At 51.0% G+C, this 22,485-nt stretch overlaps 8 protein-coding genes across 8 annotated transcripts; 5 read left to right on the forward strand and 3 right to left on the reverse strand.

Moving 5' to 3' along the window:
- Positions 1-26: 26 nt before the first annotated feature.
- FIBRA_02771 (uncharacterized protein) lies at positions 27-1,198 on the forward strand (the record flags this gene model as incomplete). The annotated part of the gene is made up of 8 exons (XM_012324624.1): positions 27-43; positions 101-121; positions 177-360; positions 412-601; positions 659-717; positions 771-829; positions 880-1,107; positions 1,162-1,198. 8 exons carry the CDS (start codon positions 27-29, stop codon positions 1,196-1,198), a joined length of 795 nt encoding a protein of 264 aa, XP_012180014.1.
- A 1,916-nt stretch (positions 1,199-3,114) lies between these two features.
- FIBRA_02772 (uncharacterized protein) lies at positions 3,115-4,389 on the forward strand (the record flags this gene model as incomplete). The annotated part of the gene is made up of 3 exons (XM_012324625.1): positions 3,115-3,839; positions 3,899-4,086; positions 4,136-4,389. 3 exons carry the CDS (start codon positions 3,115-3,117, stop codon positions 4,387-4,389), a joined length of 1,167 nt encoding a protein of 388 aa, XP_012180015.1.
- A 189-nt stretch (positions 4,390-4,578) lies between these two features.
- Positions 4,579-6,120, reverse strand: FIBRA_02773 (uncharacterized protein; the record flags this gene model as incomplete). The annotated part of the gene is made up of 4 exons (XM_012324626.1): positions 4,579-4,614; positions 4,666-4,912; positions 4,969-5,060; positions 5,110-6,120. 4 exons carry the CDS (start codon positions 6,118-6,120, stop codon positions 4,579-4,581), a joined length of 1,386 nt encoding a protein of 461 aa, XP_012180016.1.
- Positions 6,121-6,606: 486 nt separating this feature from the next.
- FIBRA_02774 (uncharacterized protein) lies at positions 6,607-7,255 on the forward strand (the record flags this gene model as incomplete). Its single annotated transcript, XM_012324627.1, has 5 exons — positions 6,607-6,725; positions 6,778-6,901; positions 6,954-7,018; positions 7,074-7,167; positions 7,232-7,255. The coding sequence occupies 5 exons, from the start codon at positions 6,607-6,609 to the stop codon at positions 7,253-7,255; spliced, it is 426 nt and encodes a 141-aa protein (XP_012180017.1).
- A 395-nt stretch (positions 7,256-7,650) lies between these two features.
- On the forward strand, positions 7,651-10,061 carry FIBRA_02775 (uncharacterized protein; the record flags this gene model as incomplete). The annotated part of the gene is made up of 4 exons (XM_012324628.1): positions 7,651-7,941; positions 7,994-8,386; positions 8,437-9,931; positions 9,991-10,061. 4 exons carry the CDS (start codon positions 7,651-7,653, stop codon positions 10,059-10,061), a joined length of 2,250 nt encoding a protein of 749 aa, XP_012180018.1.
- A 103-nt stretch (positions 10,062-10,164) lies between these two features.
- On the reverse strand, positions 10,165-13,313 carry FIBRA_02776 (uncharacterized protein; the record flags this gene model as incomplete). The annotated part of the gene is made up of 20 exons (XM_012324629.1): positions 10,165-10,295; positions 10,347-10,371; positions 10,427-10,510; positions 10,568-10,696; positions 10,750-10,816; positions 10,867-10,960; positions 11,017-11,054; positions 11,110-11,177; positions 11,245-11,404; positions 11,454-11,631; positions 11,687-11,838; positions 11,893-12,236; positions 12,288-12,405; positions 12,461-12,549; positions 12,608-12,803; positions 12,855-12,939; positions 12,990-13,021; positions 13,072-13,157; positions 13,210-13,240; positions 13,297-13,313. 20 exons carry the CDS (start codon positions 13,311-13,313, stop codon positions 10,165-10,167), a joined length of 2,124 nt encoding a protein of 707 aa, XP_012180019.1.
- Positions 13,314-14,022: 709 nt separating this feature from the next.
- On the forward strand, positions 14,023-14,655 carry FIBRA_02777 (uncharacterized protein; the record flags this gene model as incomplete). Its single annotated transcript, XM_012324630.1, has 4 exons — positions 14,023-14,045; positions 14,101-14,140; positions 14,209-14,304; positions 14,374-14,655. The coding sequence occupies 4 exons, from the start codon at positions 14,023-14,025 to the stop codon at positions 14,653-14,655; spliced, it is 441 nt and encodes a 146-aa protein (XP_012180020.1).
- A 498-nt stretch (positions 14,656-15,153) lies between these two features.
- On the reverse strand, positions 15,154-22,446 carry FIBRA_02778 (uncharacterized protein; the record flags this gene model as incomplete). Its single annotated transcript, XM_012324631.1, has 12 exons — positions 15,154-15,194; positions 15,248-15,660; positions 15,710-18,568; positions 18,622-18,781; positions 18,836-18,939; positions 18,993-19,139; positions 19,193-20,043; positions 20,096-21,195; positions 21,244-21,489; positions 21,538-22,176; positions 22,226-22,244; positions 22,309-22,446. The coding sequence occupies 12 exons, from the start codon at positions 22,444-22,446 to the stop codon at positions 15,154-15,156; spliced, it is 6,717 nt and encodes a 2,238-aa protein (XP_012180021.1).
- Between the last annotated feature and the right edge of the window lie 39 nt (positions 22,447-22,485).

Here is a 22,485-nt window from a genome sequence, read left to right on the forward strand (position 1 = left end):
ATTCCTTCCGTCTCAGTACAACTACAATGATCGCATTCCTGAGGTGAGATTGTGGGCTCTGCGTATCTATCGTCTAACATCTCGAATAGTTGGTGTACAGCGACATCGTCGCAGGAACGGAGTCAGTCGCGTCAATTTGTTATATATTCTCCCGAGAAATGACACACGATATGCAGATGTGGTTCGAGCTCAGACAGCCTATCCTGCCTTCGCGCCGCCGACGTGGACACTTTACAAACATTGAACTACAATATAAGCTTGGCAGTATATTATGGCACTTATATTTTTGTTCCCGTTGTCGATGGTACCTTCATTGTCGAACGCCCGACCGTCACAATCACGAGCGGACATCTCAACGGAGTAGGCTGATTCACTGCGAGAGGCTGAATATTGGCTGATCCTTCTACGCAGGAAGTACTTTTAGCGGTGACCAATTCACACGAGGGAAATGATTTTGTTGATCAATCACTTACGATGGAAATATCGGACTTCGTTTCCACACTGTTCCCTGACGTTCAACCCTGGCAGGCTGCACTAGCAACTCCTTTGTATCAGGGCCTTGGTACCAACGTAGAGCAAGCTAACTACGCAATGGGCGAATGTAAGGTTTACATGATGCATGCGCTTACTATGGTACTGATTTAGCCCGCTTTCGAAGCCATCTTCATTTGTCCTACTTACTACCTCCTCAAAACTTTCGGTAGCAAAGGGTGGAAGGTATGCTTCAATAGGCTCATAAAGCTTCATCATTCTTGACTAGCAACATTCAGGGCGAATTCGCTATCCCACCTGCACTTCATGGCAATGATCTTAGCTATTACTTCACATCGTGAGTAATCTTTGGCTAGATCAGCGGCCGTCGATCAATTCTTCCCGCAGTGATGGCCCTCCATATGATAACTCCGAGTTCATCACCGCCTTCTCGAACGGGTTTATGGCTACAGCTATGACCATGAACCCTAACGACAAGTACAATTCCAGCGACATCACTCCTGCATGGAGTACCTGGGTGTCTGGACATACAGAAATGATGTTCAACGAGACGGAGGCTGGCGCACCGAATGTGTATACCTACACGACGGACGATGCGCTACTCGAGCGTTGCCTGTGAGTATCTGAAGCCCGTTTGTTCTCCTAGATGTTCTAATTATGGATCTATAGCTATTGGCTGAGCCTCTCTGCGTATACGGCACAGTGATAGGCATTAGGAAGACGATGCCAGGACTACAGGTAGAGGTCGGATGTGGTAATTGGAGAACCATCTTAGGCTTTGACTGTGTGTATGACTTGCAGCGCAATTAGAAATAAGACAGTGGATACCCGAAGACGATCCAACCACCAACCTTGATATAGTCAGCTGTCGCGAGAGGTTATACACGATAACGCAACGATAACGCAATGTATTCTCGTAGATTGCAGACTTCTAGCCTATCGTGAACGCCGCTCTCGCCATGGAAGGCATAGCACTCACAGAGACATGTCCAAATAAGTGAGCATTGTGTGCGCAACAATATATGGCGCAGGGTTTGGGATGGATGGAGGAGAGGGATCTTCGTCGTTGTCTTCATGTTGGGTAAGTCAAATTTTGACTTTTTTTACTTAGCTGCAGTTGCTGACGCGCATGGACCTTAAGTAACTATACCTAGATCTGCCCTTGCACGGCCTCGGCTGCGCGAGATGAGGTCCATCGCGCGTAGTACGGGTTTCAAGGGTTGTCGTACGTCACCCGCGCTCCGAAAATTTACTGTGTGTACCCCTCTGGATAACTTACGATCATCGTCGTACCCTGACGCAATATGATGTACAGCGTGGCATGCGACAACTGTCAGCAAAATACATGGACATGATGAAACACTTCCACTTGCAAGACCCGATAAAGTGGAAGCAAATGACTACAGAGGTAGGGAAAAGGATCTGCATGTTGCCCGTGTTTTACCGAATTGTTGTAACTTTAAGCGCTTCGCAGGTTCCCGAGGGTGCAGGTGTATGAGGGTGCCTGGCCGATTGAAGCCTGTGCGAGGCACTACCTGGAGCGTACAAGGTATGAATATTACAAAAACTTGCGCGTGAAGTCGACGTCGAAGTACAAGACAAGGAGCGGAAGTCAAGCAGCTATCCACGCACTCGCCGATGTGCTCACTTGCGATCCGAAGTAAGCAGTAATCTTCTCGTTTACCCATGTTTGTTAATGCATCAAACCAGATTTTGAATGGGCCTGTGTCCTGGACAGCATCACCGAAGGATGTCCCGTCACGCGCTGACTTGGAAACGTCAGTCTACGACAGGCAGAATCCATGTCTCGAGCCTACCATACAGCCTGTTGATACTGACTCGAAGTCACCTTTTCGCATCAAATCCTACACTCCGGTAGTATATGCGGATCACTTTTCAGCAGCTTCAGCTGGTCATTGTGAGATCGTTGATCTTTTGAAGTCACTCCGTCCCAGCATGGAGTATCTATGCGGAAGATTCATCGCAGCTGGGATCAAGGACAAAGATTGTCTCCATGCGATGCCAGAGATGCCAGTTTTGGATCGCAGTATTCTCTTGAGGGATGATGACTTGACGCTAGACCCGTTCCCTTTCTATATCATTCACACTGGTTTGACGAAGCTCATTTCTGACACAGCCATTTGATCTGTGCACTAGTAGTATGACCATTCCAATTTGTGTACATATTAAGTCGGACATACATCGACTTGATAACATTCGACTGTGCTTCGCACGATGCTGCTGCGCGTGTGTATTGCGTCTGTGCAAGTTGCTTCCGTTGTCGTTCGCGTGCGTACTGCGCAGGCTTCACAGGGATAACCCTAACCCCGATGCCGTAAGCGGTCAACCGGTCACGACTTTGTCACGATCGGATGTCCGGGAGGACTCCGAGAGAGAGACTGGAGAGTGAGAGCCTGGGACTGCTTGTTCGTTGACAGCACAACGCCAGCTCCAGCTGTTTTTCGCCTGAAATCTTCCTGGGTCTGTCTCTCCGCGACTTCAACTCCTCCGCTTCAGATCTCTCTCTTGCTGTGGCTTTCTCGCTCTGTGAACGGCAGCCTCGTCATTTCGGCCGTCTGACTGCGCTCACGTTCCCTCTCTATCTTGACTAGTTCATCCATCATGGGTTCTGCACAGAGCTATATCTCGGGTGTAGCGGTGGCCGCGTTTGTTGCTGCAGGTGTTGCAGTCGCGGCGTACGGGTACACGTCTCACTCCCCGCAGTCACCTTCTGCGGGCGCCATTGCAGAGCCTGCGCCGCCCACCGCATCCAGCAAGAAGAAGAGCAAGAAGAAGCAGACCGGTGCGCAGGCAGAGAAACCAGTCGAGACAGCCGCTGCGAGTCCTAGCGTCGTCCCATTCCCTCCTGTCGTGCCAGGCGACTTCGACGCGTCGTCTGAGCAAAAGACCGCTGACCCTGTGGTGTCCACCAAGCCGACTAAGAAGAAGAAGAAAGCTAAAAAGGCGACACCCTCAACTGGCAGCGGATCGCGCGCGGTGTCCGTCGACACCCTCTCCGAGTCGTCCGCCACTGCGCCCGAGTCGTATACCCCGGCCCCTGCTCGGCCAACCACGTCGAAGCGAAAAAGCTCTACACCAAAACCACCTGTCGTCGACACGGATGGGTCGTGGACGCGAGTCGAGCCACACTCGTCGCGTCAACATCCGTCAGTAGAGTCTGCAACGGGCGACGCTGGCGTCACGACCACCTCGGTGACGGGCAATTCATCCCCCGTTGCAGAGCGCACAGACGATGACCTGTCCAGTCCAGTAGTCGCATCCTCTGGGAACAGACGTACGCTTGCAGAGAGACTGCTTCCTAAACCGCGTAAAACGGGTGTGGACGAGTGGGTGCTGACACTACTTTTTACTTCACTTATTCATCCGTGTACCATACACCTTACAGCATGCTTGAGACACCTGACTACCCAACCTTGTCGCGGGTCATGCGGATCCAGCCGGGACCCAACGACAAGCCGGCCGCTGGGTTCTCCTGGGGAGATTACGAGGACGTGGACGAGTCAAGAGGCACCGCCGATGACGCAGATGGAGAAGACGACGGTGGCTGGGGCGTCGTGAAGGGACGAAGCCGCAGTAGGTTCATCGTTGTCGCTTGCCATCGTGATTGCTAATAGTGTGGCAGAAACGAGCAAACCGGCGCCAACCTTGTCTGTACCAGAGACGGTAACAAAGAAGCAGCGCCAAAACGCTGCCAAGCGCGACGCGCAGAAGGCTGCCAGGGCAGATGCGGACGCAGAGAGAGAGGCACGCCTTGCAAAGCACAAAAGAGAACTCGAGCGCGCCAGGATCGCAGAACAGTACGGGAAAACGAGCAAGGCGATGAGCGGGGGCATGACGGCATACGTCGACGAGAACGGCAAGCTGGTCTGGAAATAACGACGCGAGACGGATTCACGGTGGGCTTACATAGTTACTATGACCGGATCAAGGAACCATGGCCAAACGACGTTGGACATATACCATACATTCTTGTGTTATATCAGAGTCTCGCATGCAGCTCTCAAAGGACTGTTCATGGAATAACCTTTCATCATTCCTTTTTGCTAACCTTCTCAGTACTTAGTTCTAACTCCTATAATCACCGTTAATCCTGACGTATTCCTGTAAAGTCGCGTGAATAGAATTAGGGACAGGATCGATGCAGCTACGCACGTAGCTGAAATCACACGTCCAGTACTTCGCGCTCTCCTTCCCGGTCCCTATTTGCACTTGAATCTCTAGATCTTCGACGCTAAGAATTTTCTTTGCACGAACTTCATCGACCTTTTCGGGTTCGCCGCTTACCAACAGCGGCAGCGCTGGGGTACCGTCAGTTGGAATGAAAGAAACGCTGACTTTTGTCGGATCGAGAGGAACCGAGAGCGGAACAGATCCTGTGGCAGCGAGAACGCGGCCCCAGCTGCGAGGAAGGATGTTCAGTATCAGAGCTAGCGCACATCATATTGACACAAGTACTTAGCGTCCTCGCCATATAGCGCGGTTTTGACTAATGCAGATGTGGAAATCCGTGAAGCAATCTGATGCGCATCCTCGTATGTTGCTGCGCCCTGCAGAATCATGTTTCAAGGTCAGACTGACACTATACCTGCTGCGAACGTAACCTGCCTCGACAGAGATTGTGACAAACTTTGTGGCGCCTTCGCCGTCTCTTACGACGAGCTGCGCAAGGTCCGCCGCGAACGTAGTCAGCTCATCTCTGAAAGCCTCATATCTTTCTCTGTCTCGCTCTTCGTCAATTTCGTCCTGTGGACCGGCTGCCGCTCCGTTCGCGAGGACCACGATGGTGTCATTCGTTGACATGTCGCCATCAACGCTAATGGAATTGAAGCTGCGATCCACTGCGTACGTGAGCGCGGATTGCAAGCTGCGCGGGGAGACTGCTGCATCGGTCATGATACACCCGAGAAGCGTCGCATGCAATTGCCCAGATGACCTCGGCGGCCCCATGTCGGGATGAATCATCCCCGCACCCTTGTCCATGCCTGCTATCCGGTATTTCTTCCCCTTTATTTCAAACGTGCGCGCGCGCAGCTTGGGAAACGTGTCTGTCGTCATAAACGCCTTCGCTGCGCGCTCCCACGCAGAGAAGTTGGATGCGAGACTGTTGCCTTCAGCCCTCTGCGACTCGATCCCGGCAATGATTTTGGATATGGGCAGGTTTTGTCCAATGACTCCGGTGGACATGACGAGCGTCTCGCGCTGACCTGCAGGTTCGAGGAGCGCGTCGGTGGCGCGGACCATTGCCCAGGCGTCCTCCATGCCCTGCTTCCCCGTCACCGCGTTCGCGCAGCCGCTGTTGACCACAATTGCCCGGGCTCTGCCACCGCTGTTGTTGATTATGTCTTCAGAGACAACGACGGGCGCGGCTTTGAATGCATTGCGAGTGAAGCAGGCCGCTGCAGACGCTGCATGAGGGGTGGTAGATAAAATGACTGCAAGATCGGGGGCCCCAGTTTTCTTGATACCACAGTGGATGCCCGTCAACGCGTACCCTGCGGGAAACGCGGTGTCGCGGATGGGCCCATGAAGGTATCCCTTTGGCGGAGCCGGTCTGGGTGTGATGGACGAGGAGAGCCGTTTCCACACGGCTGGCAGACGCGAAGTCATGGGGGTCCAAGGAGAAAGCAGCGAGCGCTCACTGCTCGCTGGCTCTTATACACTTTGACTTGGCTGAGCACGCCGTATGGCCTTATTCACGCAACGATTCCCAGCACGGCTTGAGCAGTATATTTCCCCGTGACTAGAGGTTCATCGAAGTAGTACAGAAGCTCAATGAAGCCAGAGAGGTCATCCGCGAGATCTGCGAGACGCTAGAAGGAGAATTTAACTCTGCCACCGCTCCGTTACTCCCATACGTCGAAGCAAACACGACGGAGGAGTGCAGCTCTTCACTGCATCGATGGTTGGAAAAGCACGAGAATTTCGGCGAAGGCCAGCGAGAGGAGACTGAGTTCCCACGGTCATTTCAGCCGCATTAGGAAATCTAGCATTGCCCAGGCGCTAACGCAAACTTTGGCGGCACACTTCAAGACACTCGACATCGGCCAGGACGACGACAAAATGGGTTCAACAAGGTGAGATTCGTGCTGCATGATGTTTCTAGGGCCTGTATTGGCACGTCAATGCAAGTTGAACGATGTCGGACGCTCGAATACGGATGGATGGGCCTCCGGTGGATTGGATGCCGCTCGCACTGTCTCAGAATTGCTGCTGTTCTTGACGACAGGTACAGACAGGTGGATGCTCATTTTATTTGTTCTGCAGACTATACTCCAAGGGACGCGTTCTCGGCCACAAACGCGCTAAGCGCAACACCCGCCCCAACACCTCCTTGATCCAGATCGAGGGCGTCGCCACCAAAGAGGACGCGCAGTTCTACCTGGGCAAGGTGTGCATCTCATTGCCCATGTACGACTTGACACCTAACATGGTCGATACAGCGTGTAGCATACGTTTACCGGGCAAAACGGGAGATTCAGGGCTCAAAAGTTCGGGTAATCTGGGGGTATGTCCCGCTTAGCTTCAGCCTACTTTCGTTTCCTAACTCTCGTGTCGTTCAGCCGCGTAACGCGCCCTCACGGAAACTCTGGCGTCGTAAAATCCAAGTTCAGGTCGAATCTGCCTCCGCACGTATTTGGTGCCAGTGTCCGGGTGGTAAGCTTGCCCTGGCGTAATTTTGTTGCTTGCATAGTGACCGATTCTTGTATTATGATTCTAGATGCTTTATCCCTCTACAATTTGATAACTGTATTACTCTCCTTGCATCTATGGCATCCTGTTATGTGTCCACGTACTGCAAATATGACATGCTCCCATGGCCTGCATATTATCGATTATGTTGGAGCTGTGATGAATACAACGCAAAGTTAGACCTATAGTCGGAGCTGTGGAATGAGCAAGCGATGAAGGCAAAGCTAATGAGTGTGTGTATTTGAGCGTGAATAACACAGCACATCTCAAGCATATAATTGTACCACTTATGCAATTGTTTAAACGAGGCGGTTTGCGCGCCACTTCAATTGTGATAGGAGTACCACAACATGCACCGCGGCGGCCATCGACTACCCACTCTTACTGCGCAGTGTCTGCTTCGCTTGCTGGTTTCAAGCATACATTCAACAGGTCTGCAACCTCCACATGGCCGCACCAACCATCTCTGCTGCCCAGGCGGTAGGCGAATATCTGCAATTTCCCGATGACCTCGCAAAAATTCCTGCATTTCGCAGAAAGCTAGAGAAGGAGAAGGCTTCCATCGACGCCAGACTGAAGAGCGGCGTAAAGGAGCAGCTGGATGCTACGAGAGATGGGCTGCGCAAGCTGTTCAACACCCGTAACAACGTCCAGACAATCAAGGATGAGATGCAGACGGTGGACAGGCTTTGTAGCGACCCTCAGAATTCCGTCTCTACTTTCGACCAGATAAGCAGGGTGAGTTCCTGGTCTTCAGGACGTATCGTCGAGTGTTTATGCGTGTTCGGAGGTGTCTATGGTTCACCGGAATTTCGAGCGCACAGAAGAGATGGTCAACAACCTCGTGGAAATGGACTCCCATCTTGACATGCTCGAGGATATGCTCGAGGCAGACTGTCAAGATATTCTGGGACCAGCCCCTAATCTTCTTCGCATTCATTACCAGATCAACAAGCTGGAAGCATTCCGCAATCAAACCATTCACCAGGCAAAGAAGTCCTCCACTGACACCAGAAAGACCCTCACTCAACATTTCGAACGGCTTACTCGGCTTATAGAGGCCTTCGACGAATACTTTCTTGCCCTTGCTCGGAACATACTCGTCATTGTCATGGAGGGGCACTCCGAAACTGTGGTGAAGCTGCTCAAGATTGCTGAGATTGAGGGACGCGCAGACGAGAAGGTAAAGATACGGATCTTGTATAGTTCGAGGCGCGATTTACAGGTTCCCAGGCCATAGCTATTAAACTCGTCAAGAAAGCTGCCAAGATGGACGCAGCTGCGAAGTTCAGGTCGATGCAAGCCGACGCACGAGTCATCAAGCACTACCGATCAAAGCTCATGAAGTGCATCGTAGAGTCCGTTCAGCAGACATTCAATGACGCATACGAACGTGACGAGGGTAATCCTGCCGCATTCCTTGATAATCTCGATTGGGTATTCCAGGATCTCATACACATCGAAGCCGACGTCGTGCCCTGTTTCCCTCCTTCGTACGATATCCACACGCATTATGTTCGCGCCTACCACAAGGCATTGAATTCCATCCTCGTGAGGGTTGTTCAGAGCGAACCTGAAGCGAGTGTCATTCTTGCGCTCTACGGGTGGGTCAAGGACTATAAGAAGAAGATGAAAGAACTAGAGATTTCTCCAGAACTTCTCGACCCTCCGCTACTAGATGGGAGGGAGCAGAATCTCATCGAGGACTATCTGAAACTTATCATCAAGAAGCTCGACGAGTGGACCACAAACCTGATGACTACTGAGGCTGCCGCTTTTGTTGCACGCGAGGAACCGCCAGAGATAAACAGCGATGGGCTGTACGGCACGCAGGGTGCGGTGATTCTATTCCAGATGGTGAATCAACAGGTCGACCTCGCGATGGAAAGCGGGCAGGGAATGATCCTCGCCCGCGTGGTTGATGAGATCGGTCGTATTATGCGCGGGGTGCAGGAGCGATGGGCCAAGCTCGTCGAAGCGGAGTACAAGAACCAGATTGAGAAACCAGAAGAGGTTCCTGGGGGTCTCTTCGAGTACAGTATCGCGCTCGCGAACGATCAGCTCAAGTGCGCCGATTTCACCGAGGCGCTGTCTGCGCGAGTTGAACCATTGGTGTCGGAGAAATATCGTGTTCCTATCCACGACCGACTGAACGACGCCATCGACGGGTTCCTTGATGTTGCGAAGAAGTGCACGCAGACCCTCATCGACATAATCTTCAACGACCTCAAGCCCGCGATCAAGCAGCTCTTCCAGCAGCCGTGGTACGACGGACTGTCAGCACAAATCATTGAGACAATACGCGACTACATGTCCGACTACAGCAGCTTCCTGAATCAGACACTCTTCGAATTGCTTGTCGAGGAAATTCTGGATACTTACTTGGTCGCATATTTGACAGCCTTAGCCAACACACCGAAGCTCAAGATACCCTCCGCATCGGAACGAATGAAGGCTGATATTGGCGATATCTTCAAGCTCTTTGGCCAGTACAAGAAGGTGCAGGAGCTTGAGCCCCAAGTGGAAGTGCTCGAAATGGTTCTGTCCATGTTAGAGGCGTCGCAGAGCTTGGTCTTCCTCTCGTATTGGTCGTTTGCCAAAGTGTTTGGGCCAAATATCGCGTTTGTGGAGTCCTTGATGAAGGCGCGATCCGATCTCGACCGCTCAGGTGTGAACGAGGTGATGGACAGTATCAAACGCAAGGTCAAGGAAGAGGATCTTACTGATCGTAAGTTTTCTGTGCTGATCGTGTTTGATTGTTAATCGCAAGTTCTTTCCGCCCTCCAGCTCCTGAACCAACCATCATGAAGAAGATTGCCGTCCAAGGTGCATTCTCACGCTTCCTTGCACGGACATAGTCTCTCCACCAGCGGGATAATTGTACATCACTGTATTCCCTAATATCTTCTGTGCACTGTAACATACATCTAGCTCGATTTCTCTAATTTCTTTTCGTATATCTCAATCCGTCTTTGCTTTAACATTATCAACATGCTTTGACGATCTATCCGGCAGCGTCGCGGCAACTTGGTCGATCTTCTTAAACTGCCATGGGAAACGCGATGGATACAGGAACGGACGCAAGTCGAATCCTGACGACCGATATCAGTTTTACTCAACTTCGACCCAGATCATAGACTTACGATTGTCATCTGGGCTATATTGCTCCTATAGTGTATACAACGGGTGAGTGAAGTTCTTGCACAAAGGCTTGAACACTTACCGCATGATAAGAGGGGGTCAGGGTGGTCATCTTGTGCCTGTTGCGTGCATGTTCGAAGAAGAAGTATTTGACCTTCTCAGCGATCTACAAAAGAAATGCCTCAGTCTCAAGCTCTCTTAGGAAGGTTTCGGATACACCTACCTGCGTGGGCGTGAGGAACGATCCCCACTCGTGGACCAGCTTGGTAAACATGCTGTACGGCCCGCACTTCTCGACTTTCCGGAGGCGTCCGAAGACCGACAACTCGTCGTAAGTCATACCCATGTCGGCCTGACGGGGACCGTTAGTTCAGACGCACTTTCGCGCAACAGTTGTGCACGCACCTCGTCAGCTTGAACGTAGTTTTCAGTGATGGGCTCCAATTCGGCGGTTGGCACAGCGTCGAGGAAGCTGGTACAATAACTATGAGCAAGTGCCTTGGATGACTACGTCGGATTGACCTTTCAAGTACAGGCAGTTCGAATGCATCGCGGGCATATGCGATAAAGCGTTTGAGGTCCGTCTTACTTATGGCTCCGATAGGGTTAACATCCGCTGATGAAAAAGGTCATCGAATCTCTGATGACGTTTTTTTATTGTCTGTCACTGACCTGAAGAGCAGTCATACTTGGTGAAATAGCCCCGCAGGCTGAATTTGCATAGTTGGCATCAGATGAAATGGTGACGGTAATTAGTTTACATACCTTTCATCGACGTTGGCGCTTCCAAGAACAAGCAATCCTCCACTCCGTCCTCTCGCCCAAGGAAGCAACTGGGCAAACAGGTATGCAAGCACCATGCGTATGCGCGCCTAAGTATCGTCCATAAGCCATGTTCACTCGCTCAGTGACGTATAGACTTTCCTGGATATTCTGTAGAGCAAGATTCTCTGCCGCCGAGCCGCCGTGTACGCGATATTGGGGCTTCGCGCCAGTCACGAAGGTGAACAGGTTGCGGACTGCGGTGACGATCGAGTCCATGTTCAGGTCCACATGATAGCTAGATTCGAAATATTAGCAGCGCAGTGAGGAGTGCACGTTCACCTCACCTTCCGATCGCTTCCGACAGTTCCTTCGCTCGGCCCCTTGTCTCCGTGCTCGAATTCTCTGTGCCCATGTAGCAGGTATGGAAGATTCTCTTGCAGAATTCGCGTGCATCTGTCGGGATGTATGTCGACTCGTCCGGTTCACCTGCTATACGTCTCGCATCAGCAATTATATGCTCATCTAGATATAAATTCTTGTCAATTTTACAGTTCGCCGATATCAGGATTTGACATACCACCTCTCTGGGCTGCCTCAGCAACAAGCCGGCACATCGAATAAACAATAACCGATGTCGCACAGCTATCAATCCCGCCACTGAGGGGGACAAAATATCCTTGTGTCCTCGAGCGCCGAAGGTAGTCCCACAACCAGCAGGCTGGTCCAAGCCTTGCATCCTCGCATGAGCACGCGATTTATAAATGCTGCTGCTTCGAAACGTACGCGATCTCTTCCTCCGGCCTATGATACCGTACTTCCATCTGCTGCCCCACGGCGAGCTCGACGTCTGCGAGAGACGAGAATTTGCCACCGGACAGCGCAAAGTCGACCTCGACGCGTTGGTAGCGCTCCGCGGCCGCGGCCTGCATACTCCGACTACTCGTCGCGCGGTGTGCACGGACGTCCTCGATGTCAATTGTTGCGGAGACCACCTCGACGTCCTGCAATGAGAATTGTGAGCCTTGTGCAACGATGTGTCCGTTCACTGCGATCATCGCGCATCCGTCGTAATAGAGGCGGTCGCCATCACATCCTTGTTGGTTGGCGTAGAGGTAGATACCACCGAGCTGCGCAGAATTTTAAGTGGAGGGCGGTCAAAAATAGGGCTGTAACGTTACTTTCATGGTAGCCTCTTTGATGAGCTCTACGCGTCTGTATAGTTTACGCAGCTCGTGGTGGCTTCCACTGGAGTTCGTGAATATCTCAACTCCGTCGAGGCCCATTAATATATGAGGGCTGCGGGAGAAGGTCGTGAACACACGTTGGCGTGAGTGTACAGGAGACGTTGTACCTAGCAGGGGTAAACAACTCTTCGCATAGCTCGATACCGATGCAAGTGTCTACAGTGCTAACGACTGCGTCTCCAAAGGGCACTTTGGTCTGTAAAGATGAGGATTTTTATGTTTGGAGGAGGAATCTTGACCATAAAAATGCCTACCTGTCCTGTCACCCCATGAATGATCCTTGGTAGATAATGATCTTCAGTGCACCTGTGCTTAGTCCACGGCGTAAACCAGCGTAGTTCACGATAATTTCCGTCGTTTGCAAGCCACATCTTTGGGCGAATAAGGAGGATTTTTCCACTGTATATGACAATCCGGCAGTTGTAGATGACGTTCTTGTGTACTACTGGCCTGGTTCTGAGCGTCAGTAGTATACGAGACCTAACAAAACACAATGTTCACATTCCGATGTCGCATAGTATCCCTTGGGCCTCATCCGACTCGAGGATTTTAGACAAAACCTCCCATGAGTGGAGCGCAGTATCGCCTGTATATGAGATTTGTGGGCCAGTCCTATGAGATATGCATGAGACGGACCTTCGAGGAAATGGTCCTGACAGCCATAGCCTCTGCAATAAAGATGAATTTTGATTTCAACATTATCTATAGCACAACTTACGTCACCTCCAGCTCAGGACCGACCCGCAGAGTCGCCCCACGCTCCTTCGCAATACGGATGCTGGTTAAGATGCGATCGAGGTTGCCCTGGCTCGCGATGAATCAGCGGCAGCAGTGAATTTGACTGAGCTCTAACTACCTGAAAATCAAGCGACCATTGATTTAGTGAGCTATGAATATCGCTTTACTTAAGGGAGTGCGAACGCTGATATACTGTCAGGCGTACCAGCTGAGCACGTCCATCAGCACCAAGCCGCTGACTTGGGTTAGAATATCGCTCACGTAGCTACTGTGATGAGATGACCCATCTCTGTCGTCCGGAGACTCTGAGAGTGTGGCTCGGCGCAATGATAGTCAGAGGAAAGTGGGGAGAGCGACTTGAGAGACGATTGGAATGACTTCACACCCAAAGATCGGAATAGCTCTCCGCAATCCGATATGATAATATCCAGATAACACCATAGCATCCGAGTTCGTCATGCATTGATCTGGAGTTTGAATATAATATACGCTACCTGATGGCAGCGGTGGCATGAAGTTGTATGAACCTGTTCATGGTACTCCATGCAAGCATTAGGTAGTCGAAACCGAACCATGACCTTACTGTGATGCACGGCCCCTAAGGGAAAACTGAAATTATTGCTACTGATAGCTGTGTGACTTCAATCCGTGCAATGCAAAAAAAAGCGATGGGGAACTTCCATGTGGGTCTAAAATGCACTTTAATTCACAAGAGCAGAATTCGAGACGTTCGAGTAGTACAGTAGGATAACATCACGCGTACGAGCACCTGCGGGCTCCCCGCGAGCACCGCCACGTTTACTCGTCCCAAAGCAGCCAGGGGAGTCTGAAAACTAAGTTCTCCAGTATAAAAACCTCATCAAACCTTACAAAAGTCTTTCTTCCTTGCTCTTGACGCCGTTCAGGATCCAAGACATCTTTCTTCTCCATCATGTCAGCGAAAGTATACGTTGGGTACGCAGGTCATGGACCATACGAAATATATACTAACATTCCATCGTTCGTCTAGTAACCTGAGTTGGAACACCAACGATGACTCGCTTCACCAGGTTAGACATTCCCAAATTTTGAGTGCGATCGCGACCGATGAGCTGATCCACTCGTTTTTCACCTTCAGGCGTTCTCTCAGTTCGGAACGGTTACAGATGTGCGCGATCCTGTCAAAGGATCCCCCCCATCATTGCACAACGATGGGTCGAGATTCGTTGTTCATGTTAATTTTACTGAATAATTTATATGCATGTCCCGTCAACGAATCTTATTCCGGCATCGCTGCAAACAGTCTATCGTCATGAAAGACCGTGAAACAGGTCGCTCGCGTGGCTTTGGCTTCGTCACATTCAATAGCGTAGATGAGGCTAATGCCGCCATTAATGGCCTGCATGAGCAAGACCTCGACGGCAGACGTCTCAAAGTCAACATGGCAAATGCTAGACCCAGTGGTGGAGGCGGAGGCTATGGCGGTGGAGGTGGAGGTTACGGTGGTGGAGGCGGAGGCTACAGTGGTGGAGGTGGTTATGGTGGAGGTGGTTACAACAGCGGTGGCGGTGGCGGAGGCTGGTGATCAACTCTTTCTCTGAATCTCGACGTCGTCCTTAAGAATGCTCTTGCCACGCTGAAAGTTTTTTCCTCGACGCTCACCAACGCATGCATCACTGTTGTCTGTACATCGCAAACCATGTTTGTAATTCTCGAGTATCAGTCTGTTCGATATACGTGCTTGTCTGAGGGTTCCTCATGTATTGTCTGATCTGAAATCAACGAACTTCAGAGTCCACTATAGCTGATTGGACTTTCTCACCTTGTTGCCTGATGTGGTATCTGTGCTTGCTACTGTATAATCTCCTCAGATCAAAATGCACGCAAATTATGCGGAGAGCCACTTCAACAAGAATCACCCCATTCTCAGGGGGTGCTCATGGTGCTCGTCGTGCACGACGCTGCTGCAATGCTGTCACCCATGATACAAAAAAAGGTGAAATTTGGTCTACTGCTACTGATCTATATTACAATCCGTGCAATGCGAAAAGTGATGGGGAATCATGCGGGCATTTGATGCAAATCAATTCACAACAGCAGAAACATTCGAGTAGGATGGCGGTCCTGTGAAACCAATATTAGCATCGATTATTAACCATCCAAGAGCGCAAACGCACCTGGCGAGCGGCCCGCGTTCTGCAGCGCGCCCATGAGCGTCGCTTTTTCATCGTCTGTGAGATTGTCCACGAGACGGACAAGCCCATCCAGCGTCGCCTTGCGATCCTCATGAGCCAAGGTCAGCATTTGACTCATGAGATGATCTGCTTTTAACTGCGCCAGAGTTGCCGTCAAATCAAGACTCTCCAATGACTCCGCCATAGCTCGTCGGTCAGTGACTCCGTCAAGGGAAGCCAATTTCTCCAGAAGTTCGCTGCGATATTCATCTGATGAATCTGGGCTAGCCTCTGCAAGCGAGGCCATTGCTGTAGACCACGCGACCTTGGATCGCAACGCCCAATAAAATTTCCGTCGCGCATCTTTCCATACCATCGGCGAGGCGCAACCCTTGGCTTCCATGCGTCCAGTTCGACTGTGGCACATGAGCTTCCATAAAAAAATCTAGGGATGACAACACTTACTCATGAAGATCAGCATATAAGAGAGCAATTTGTTTGTAGGTCGGCATCAACAAGGTCTCGCGTTGTGCCAGTGCTTCTATAGCAGCCGTGCGCTCTTCTGCGCTCTTCAACATATCCGTGGTATCTGTCTTAAGTGATGCATATTGTCCGTCCAGTCGCTCCATTAACTTGAGAATCTTGTCACGACGCATCTTGATCTCGACAATGCCCTCCGGCTCAAGAACACCCGCCCGGGCATCTACATCCGCGTACATTTCCATCTGCTGCGAGTTGATTGATGGATCAAGCACCACCCATGCACCACCACGCAACTCTCCGTTGGGCATGATGTACACGAAGACAGGCTGCTTGTAGCTCGATAGTCCGTCAACAATTTTCGAGCCTTGCTTCAAAATCTCGTCGTACATGTCTTGCTGACCTCCAGAGAAACCACGCCAGTTCGCGAAAATAATCAATGGAAGGCTCTCGCGATTGAAATCGAATATCGCCTGCGCTGTCTTGTACGCTGAGTTGGGGTACCACACCTGGCCAGCTTCCATTATACGCTGCTCAAATGACGTAGGATTTGCGGGGTCGGCAGGAACGACGCGCTCGATTGTCCGCGTCTCAACGGCGATGATACCCATGGGAATACCTCCAAGGCGAGCGCGTCCAACGACAACGGTCTGCGCCCAGCCACTCAGCGTCTCCTGGAACGAACCCTTGTCAAAGAAACCAGACATCCATTCGGTAGTCGTCTCGTCCGTCTTGCCCTCAATAAACCAGCGGGGATCATATGGTCCCTTCGGTGGGCTATACCCAATGTCACGATCCCAAGTATCATTAGACTCGAGAATCGGCAAAGGTGCACCTTTGACCACTGGAACGTAAGAAAGCCATTGGAGAATATGCGTAGCGCCTTCCAAGTCGCTGCTTGCAGTGAGATGCGAGACACCATTCTTATACATAATTTGGGTACCGCCAAGTTGCAAGTTAGACGTGTAGACTTCCCGGCCAAGAACTTTGTTAAGCGCAGGGGCGCCCGTGAGGATAATGGGCTGTCCTTCGACCTGGACAGCGCGCTCGCCGAGGCGTACGAGGTAAGCGCCAATGCCGACGGAGCGAGCAGTGACCAATGTAATCGTGAAGATGTCGTCATACGCTCGAGACGTCTCGCCCGCGATAAGACCAGATCCCTTCAAACATTCAACGCCAAGTCCATCCTGGAGACCGATGATGTCGGTAATCTTGTGCCGAGTCTCGCCGGCCACCTCTACGTCGACTGTACGAATCGCAGCAACACCCTTCTCCTGCAATTTGAGTAAGTTCTCATGCGTGAGGTACAGATAGTCGATGCCCTTCTCTGGGTGCTCCGGGTCATTCCAGGCGCATGAGAAGAGACCCATCACTTCTTCAGCCAAGCCAATGCGAGCACCCGAGTTCGCGGACAGGTAGACACGAGGAAGACCCTGCTGGCGGGCATATTGGGAGCATAGATAGAAGAATTGATCCTCGAGAGGGCCAAAGGAACCTATCTTGTAAGTGATGTCATTTGCGATGACTACGGCACGACGTCCTTCCGGGCATTCGGGAGTTCGCATCGTGAAGACCCAGCCCACCATACCGCAGCTATTGTTACCAGGTGCTCTGTCGACCTCTTGAAGTTGATCATTCTCGTCCAGAATAAGCTCCTTTGAGTCAAGAACCTTCTTCGGGAGCGTCAAGGAAGGGTTGTTAGTTCTTCCTTTCACCCACACATTGCTCAACGCTTTGGAGAACAAGTCAGGGAAGTCATAAACATAAGTGGTTCCAACAAGATGCGCCTGGTAACGTTTTGGCTGCAGAGATTCCTTCGTGGGATAGGGCTGGTGCACAGACAGCAGATGCAGAGGCCCTTTCTCACCAATGGACTTCAATATCGTTGTACCCTTGTCGGTGGTGATCTCTTGATAGCCGTGGTAGTTGACGACGAAACCAGAGACGTTTTCGATAACGCATCGAATAGGAGTAACGTTCCCTTCACTGTCTTCTAACACGATCCGAATTTCTGAGCCGGTGACGTGGAGACGCCAAAGACGCTTTCCGTGACGTTCGATGAAACCTGAGATCGCCTCCAACACATCATCATATGTAACGGGAAGGTTGTAGATGAAGTTCATGAAAATGTGGTTGACGTCCGCGTTTCTATGCTGCACAGAGACAAGTTCTAGCGTATCCAGAATATTGGTGACGAGCCGGTCCGTCTCCGAAATCAGGTACTTTGCAGTGTTCATATCACCCAGCACACGACCAGGACGAACAAGGGCGCGAATGAAAAATCTGCTATCCAACTGATTCTCGCGAGCCACTCCATGGTAGATGTGAAGCTGCTTGCTTTCCGTGAAGCAAGGTGTGAGATTATAGTTTGACAAGCGGCCTAGCTCCAGTTGGTATGCCAGGGCGGGTTCAATGTGTCGAATGGCTTGTTCTTCATCCCACGACGACCCCATGTTGCGCAGCGTGAAGTACTGAGGATAGAGGCCGGGCCTGCAAATGAGAATGGAAATACGGCGAACTCCTCGACGAGTTAAAATTTGATGTCTATCATTGATCAGTTCATGTATGTTCTTGTACCAGTCTTGATCTGACATATCATCCGCCTCGTTGAAGATGCGCAAAGCCATATTTAGAACATTGGGGGGCTGGCTGGAGCCGTACCGTTCTTGGTACTCTAGAGGATCGAACGACGGGAGCGTATCTGCAACCTTCTCGAAACCACGGGAAAAGGCTTTGAAATTAGGGAATGAAGCAATGGCACCATTTCTAAGCGGCTGCTTTTGATGTCTACTGATCATGTAGGTGAGGTCGCTTACAGAGGCCTGCCTACGGGCATTATTCGAGCTAATGAAAGGATCAGACCAGATGAACCAAACATTTACTCTTCTCACACTTACAGACTTGGTGTGGTCGGAGGGGAGCGCGATTGTGGAAGGTTGAAGCGCCAGGTAACGATATGAGGTGCATCGCCATCACCCAGGCCATCACCCTCCTCGTAGTCAATGGACAGAAGACTATATGCGCGGTAGGCGCGCCTGACGTAGACCTCCATTGCAGCTATGAAGAAGCTCGTCATTTTTTATAAATGTTATAGTTGGCAATGACGCTTACCCAAAGTGGTCCACTGATCGTTGAAGTTGAAGAAGGTTGGTAGCACGTCGAACACCGTGTATCGGGAGTCAATCAATTCCCTCAAGACGTCCGCAGATGGCGTCCTGCTCTCATGTCAGCGAAGGAAGAAAGAGGGAGAATCGAACCTGGCGCTTACTTCATGTCACTCCCTTGCTCCCCATAAAAGCTGTTAGTCACAGATGATTTCAATATACCTTGCATCTGAATTTTGCGCTCTTCATATGAGGGCATCTGGCACGAGATCAGTACCTCGCGAGCCTTCAAAGCCACTTGAGTGGACGACCTAACAACATCTCAATGACGTCTACGATAATGTAATGCATTAAAATGGCTTACCTTGCTTCGAGCGATGCCAATCCCTGCAGAACTTGGTAAAGCTTGCTGTCTGGATTCGATACCGTCGAACCACTGTTCTTGACATGGTCGAGGATTAAGGTCAAGAGTCGGCCCTTCCTCTGCGCCATGATATGACTAAGAACGAGGGATACCACCTTGTCCAAATCGTCCTTGTATTGTTCTCGAAGCATGAGGACACGGGCCTCAATGCTGCCCCCGAACAACTTCTCTGTATGCTCATAGCGAGCTAACAAGCCAGCAATGGTGTTCACTTCGTGTGCCTTCAGCCCATTTATGTATCGATCAACCGCATCGAAGAGAGCGCTGATCTGTGTCCTAAACATCGGCCTATCTTGAGGGCGCACGTTGTCTTCCATGAAATGTTCCAGTAATTTCTTGATACGCAGGGCCGGGAATTCAGATCCCTCTCCCTTGCTCTTAGCGGTATCGATCGCGGAGCGAATGCTGTCTTCCAGCTTCGACGGCATGCGGCCAGACAGCGTCGACATAATTGCTGAGACTTCTGAAAACGGCAACTCGGGATTTTCTAACACGTCAATGAGATCTTTGAAGGTAGAGGCCATGATGGCCTGGTTATCGAAGCCGTCCAAAATGTCGTTTAGCGTATTGAGCAAAGCCTGTAGACGCTGGTGGGGTTTGTTACCAATAACGTTTGGAGAACCCATCGCAGGGAGAAGACCTTCGAAAGGCTTTGCATGTCTGACACGTGCGGGATCGTCTAGTGTCAGAATACCGAGGATATCACCAGGTTCTAGGCTGACTCCAGGCTGCTTGACAAACTGCACAATACCATCTTCTGAGGCAACGAGTGGCATATACATTTTCATGACCTGTAAATCTAGTCAGATCTATTGTAAGTGGATCGCAAGTGTGTGGACGGACTTCTATTTCAGCATATGGCTCCCCGGCATTAATATGGTCACCGCTTTCGACCAGCAATCGCACCAATTTGCCAGGACTGGGACTGCGAAGCTGCGTCGGGTCGTTCTCCTGTTCAATGAGGCATGTCTTGGCGTCCACCATTAGCCTCAGAGAGCCAACCTCTTCTCTCCAATAGATCGAGTGGCTCTTTCCGTCAAGGAGAACCAGAAGACCACCGTCCGCAAGAGGACGGGCGCCGACCATAGTCCTGCCGCCATTCAGGTACAACGTCCAAGTCGTCAAGGAGGAACGAGTAGCGGTGAATGAGTATCGCACGTTGTCATAGATGAAATCAATGCCAAAGACAGTCTTCAGGACATCGCGAGAAGGAACTTGACCCTTATCCAAGACGCGTTTATACTCTCCCCACGAGGCATCAGACGCCAGATGAGCCTTAGTGACGGCTCCACAAATGACAGCGAGAGTCGCATCTGGTCGTTCCGCTGTGAGCTTGTCACTTATAAGCGAGTCCAGCCAACCAGTGGTGATGGTGTTCTCCTGGAAAGCTTGTAATTCGAGCAGCTTGATGAGATACTCCACCGTTGTGCGGAAGTCTCCACGGATGCTAAGCTCCTTCAGAGCAACGACCATATTCTTCCTGCTTTCTCCACGATCCTCACCATACGCAAAGATGTGCCCAAACTGGGAGTCCGCGAATTCATGCAGTCCACCGGCCGAGCCAACGGAAAAATAACCCCACACGTTGGTGCTAGAACGGAAATTGAGCTCTTGCAGGGAACCTGATGACGGCTTGAAACCTGCATCGGGATTTTCAGCAGTAATGCGGACTGCCACTACATGTCCCTTCGGTCGCGGTTTCCTTTGTAATTTACTCGCGTCGGGATCCACCATATCAAAATCGATCTCCGATGTGCCGTTAGGCGCTACACCGTATAGCTGACGAATATGCCGGATGCGGTGAAGAGGGACACCCATAGCGACCTGCAGCTGCGCCGCCGGAAGATTTACGCCCGACACCATTTCTGTCGTGGGATGCTCGACTTGGAGACGGGGGTTCAGTTCCAAGAAATGGAAGACGTCCTCCGCATGGCTGTAAAGATCTGTACTCATGTAAGTAGAGATCTATGGAATGTATGCGCAGCTCTTACATTCGACTGTTCCAGCACTAACGTATCCGACAAGTTTTGCCAGACGAACGGCAGCGCGCTCCATTTGCTCAAATATATCTTGCTTGGCGATAGTAACTGGGGCCTCTTCGATAATCTTCTGATGACGCCGTTGTACAGAACAATCTCGACCAAAGAGCGAGATAGCATTTCCATATTGATCAGCAAGAAGTTGAACTTCAAGATGCCGTGCTTGCCCCGCAAGCTTCATGATGAAGATAGGCGAACCTACAAAATATGTCAGACAGTCATTGGGTAGGAGTAGGAAATACTCACCAGGTATTTCACCTGCAACTGCGCTGAACGCATTTTTGAATCCTTCGGGAGCATCAACCTTGCGAATTCCCTTTCCTCCTCCACCTTCGCTAGCCTTGATCATCACGGGGTATCCAATCTCAGCAGCCGATGCCAAACCCTCCTCAACAGTCGTAACACATGCACGTTGGTAAACCTCATCAGCCACAGTCACGAAGCCTTGGTCAGACATCACAGTCTCGGATATTCCAGAACCCGACCACGCCATCGTCGGAACATCTGCACTTTGAGCGACAATTGTACTTGAGATTTTGTCACCTAAACTCCGCATGGCACTCCCCGGAGGACCAATGAACACAATTTTGTTCGCCGCAAGAGTCTCGGGAAGGCGAGGGTTTTCCGACGCGTGACCCCAGCCAGCCCAAACAGCATGCACGCCGGCGCGCTCAGCAACATCGACGATGAGGTCGACGTTGGCGTAGTTGTTGTTATTGGAGCCGCCAGGCACCTCAACATAACGATCGGCCATACGAATGTACTCGGCGTTGACCTTCAGATCCTCGGGGGTAGCCATAACCGTAAACTCAACGGCACGCTCCGTCCCGAACGTCTCGTAACTCCATTGTCGGATTGAACGAATCTCTTTGACAGCAGCAATACCTATAAACAGATGAGAAGCAAATACGCGACACCTCAAAGAGGCACCGACCGTTGTTAGCAATGAGAACCTATATGAACAACCTGTCAGTTAGTAGAGCATACCATACCGCACTATATGCGGCCAAAATGTACGAAACTCGCCTTTGTGATAACAGTATGTCCTCCGTGACTCTTCACAAAGTCAGCTACAGGACCAGACGGTGCCTTGTCGAGGGCATTGCCACCTGCCGCGAAAACGTCATGTGGTCGCCTCCTGGAAAGAGAAACCATATCGTACCAATGAACTGAGTAACTCTGGAATGATCGTAC

Source organism: Fibroporia radiculosa (genome assembly GCF_000313525.1).
Source record: "Fibroporia radiculosa TFFH 294 genomic supercontigs, scaffold1422, whole genome shotgun sequence".
In the NCBI taxonomy this organism is placed as follows: domain Eukaryota; kingdom Fungi; phylum Basidiomycota; class Agaricomycetes; order Polyporales; family Fibroporiaceae; genus Fibroporia; species Fibroporia radiculosa.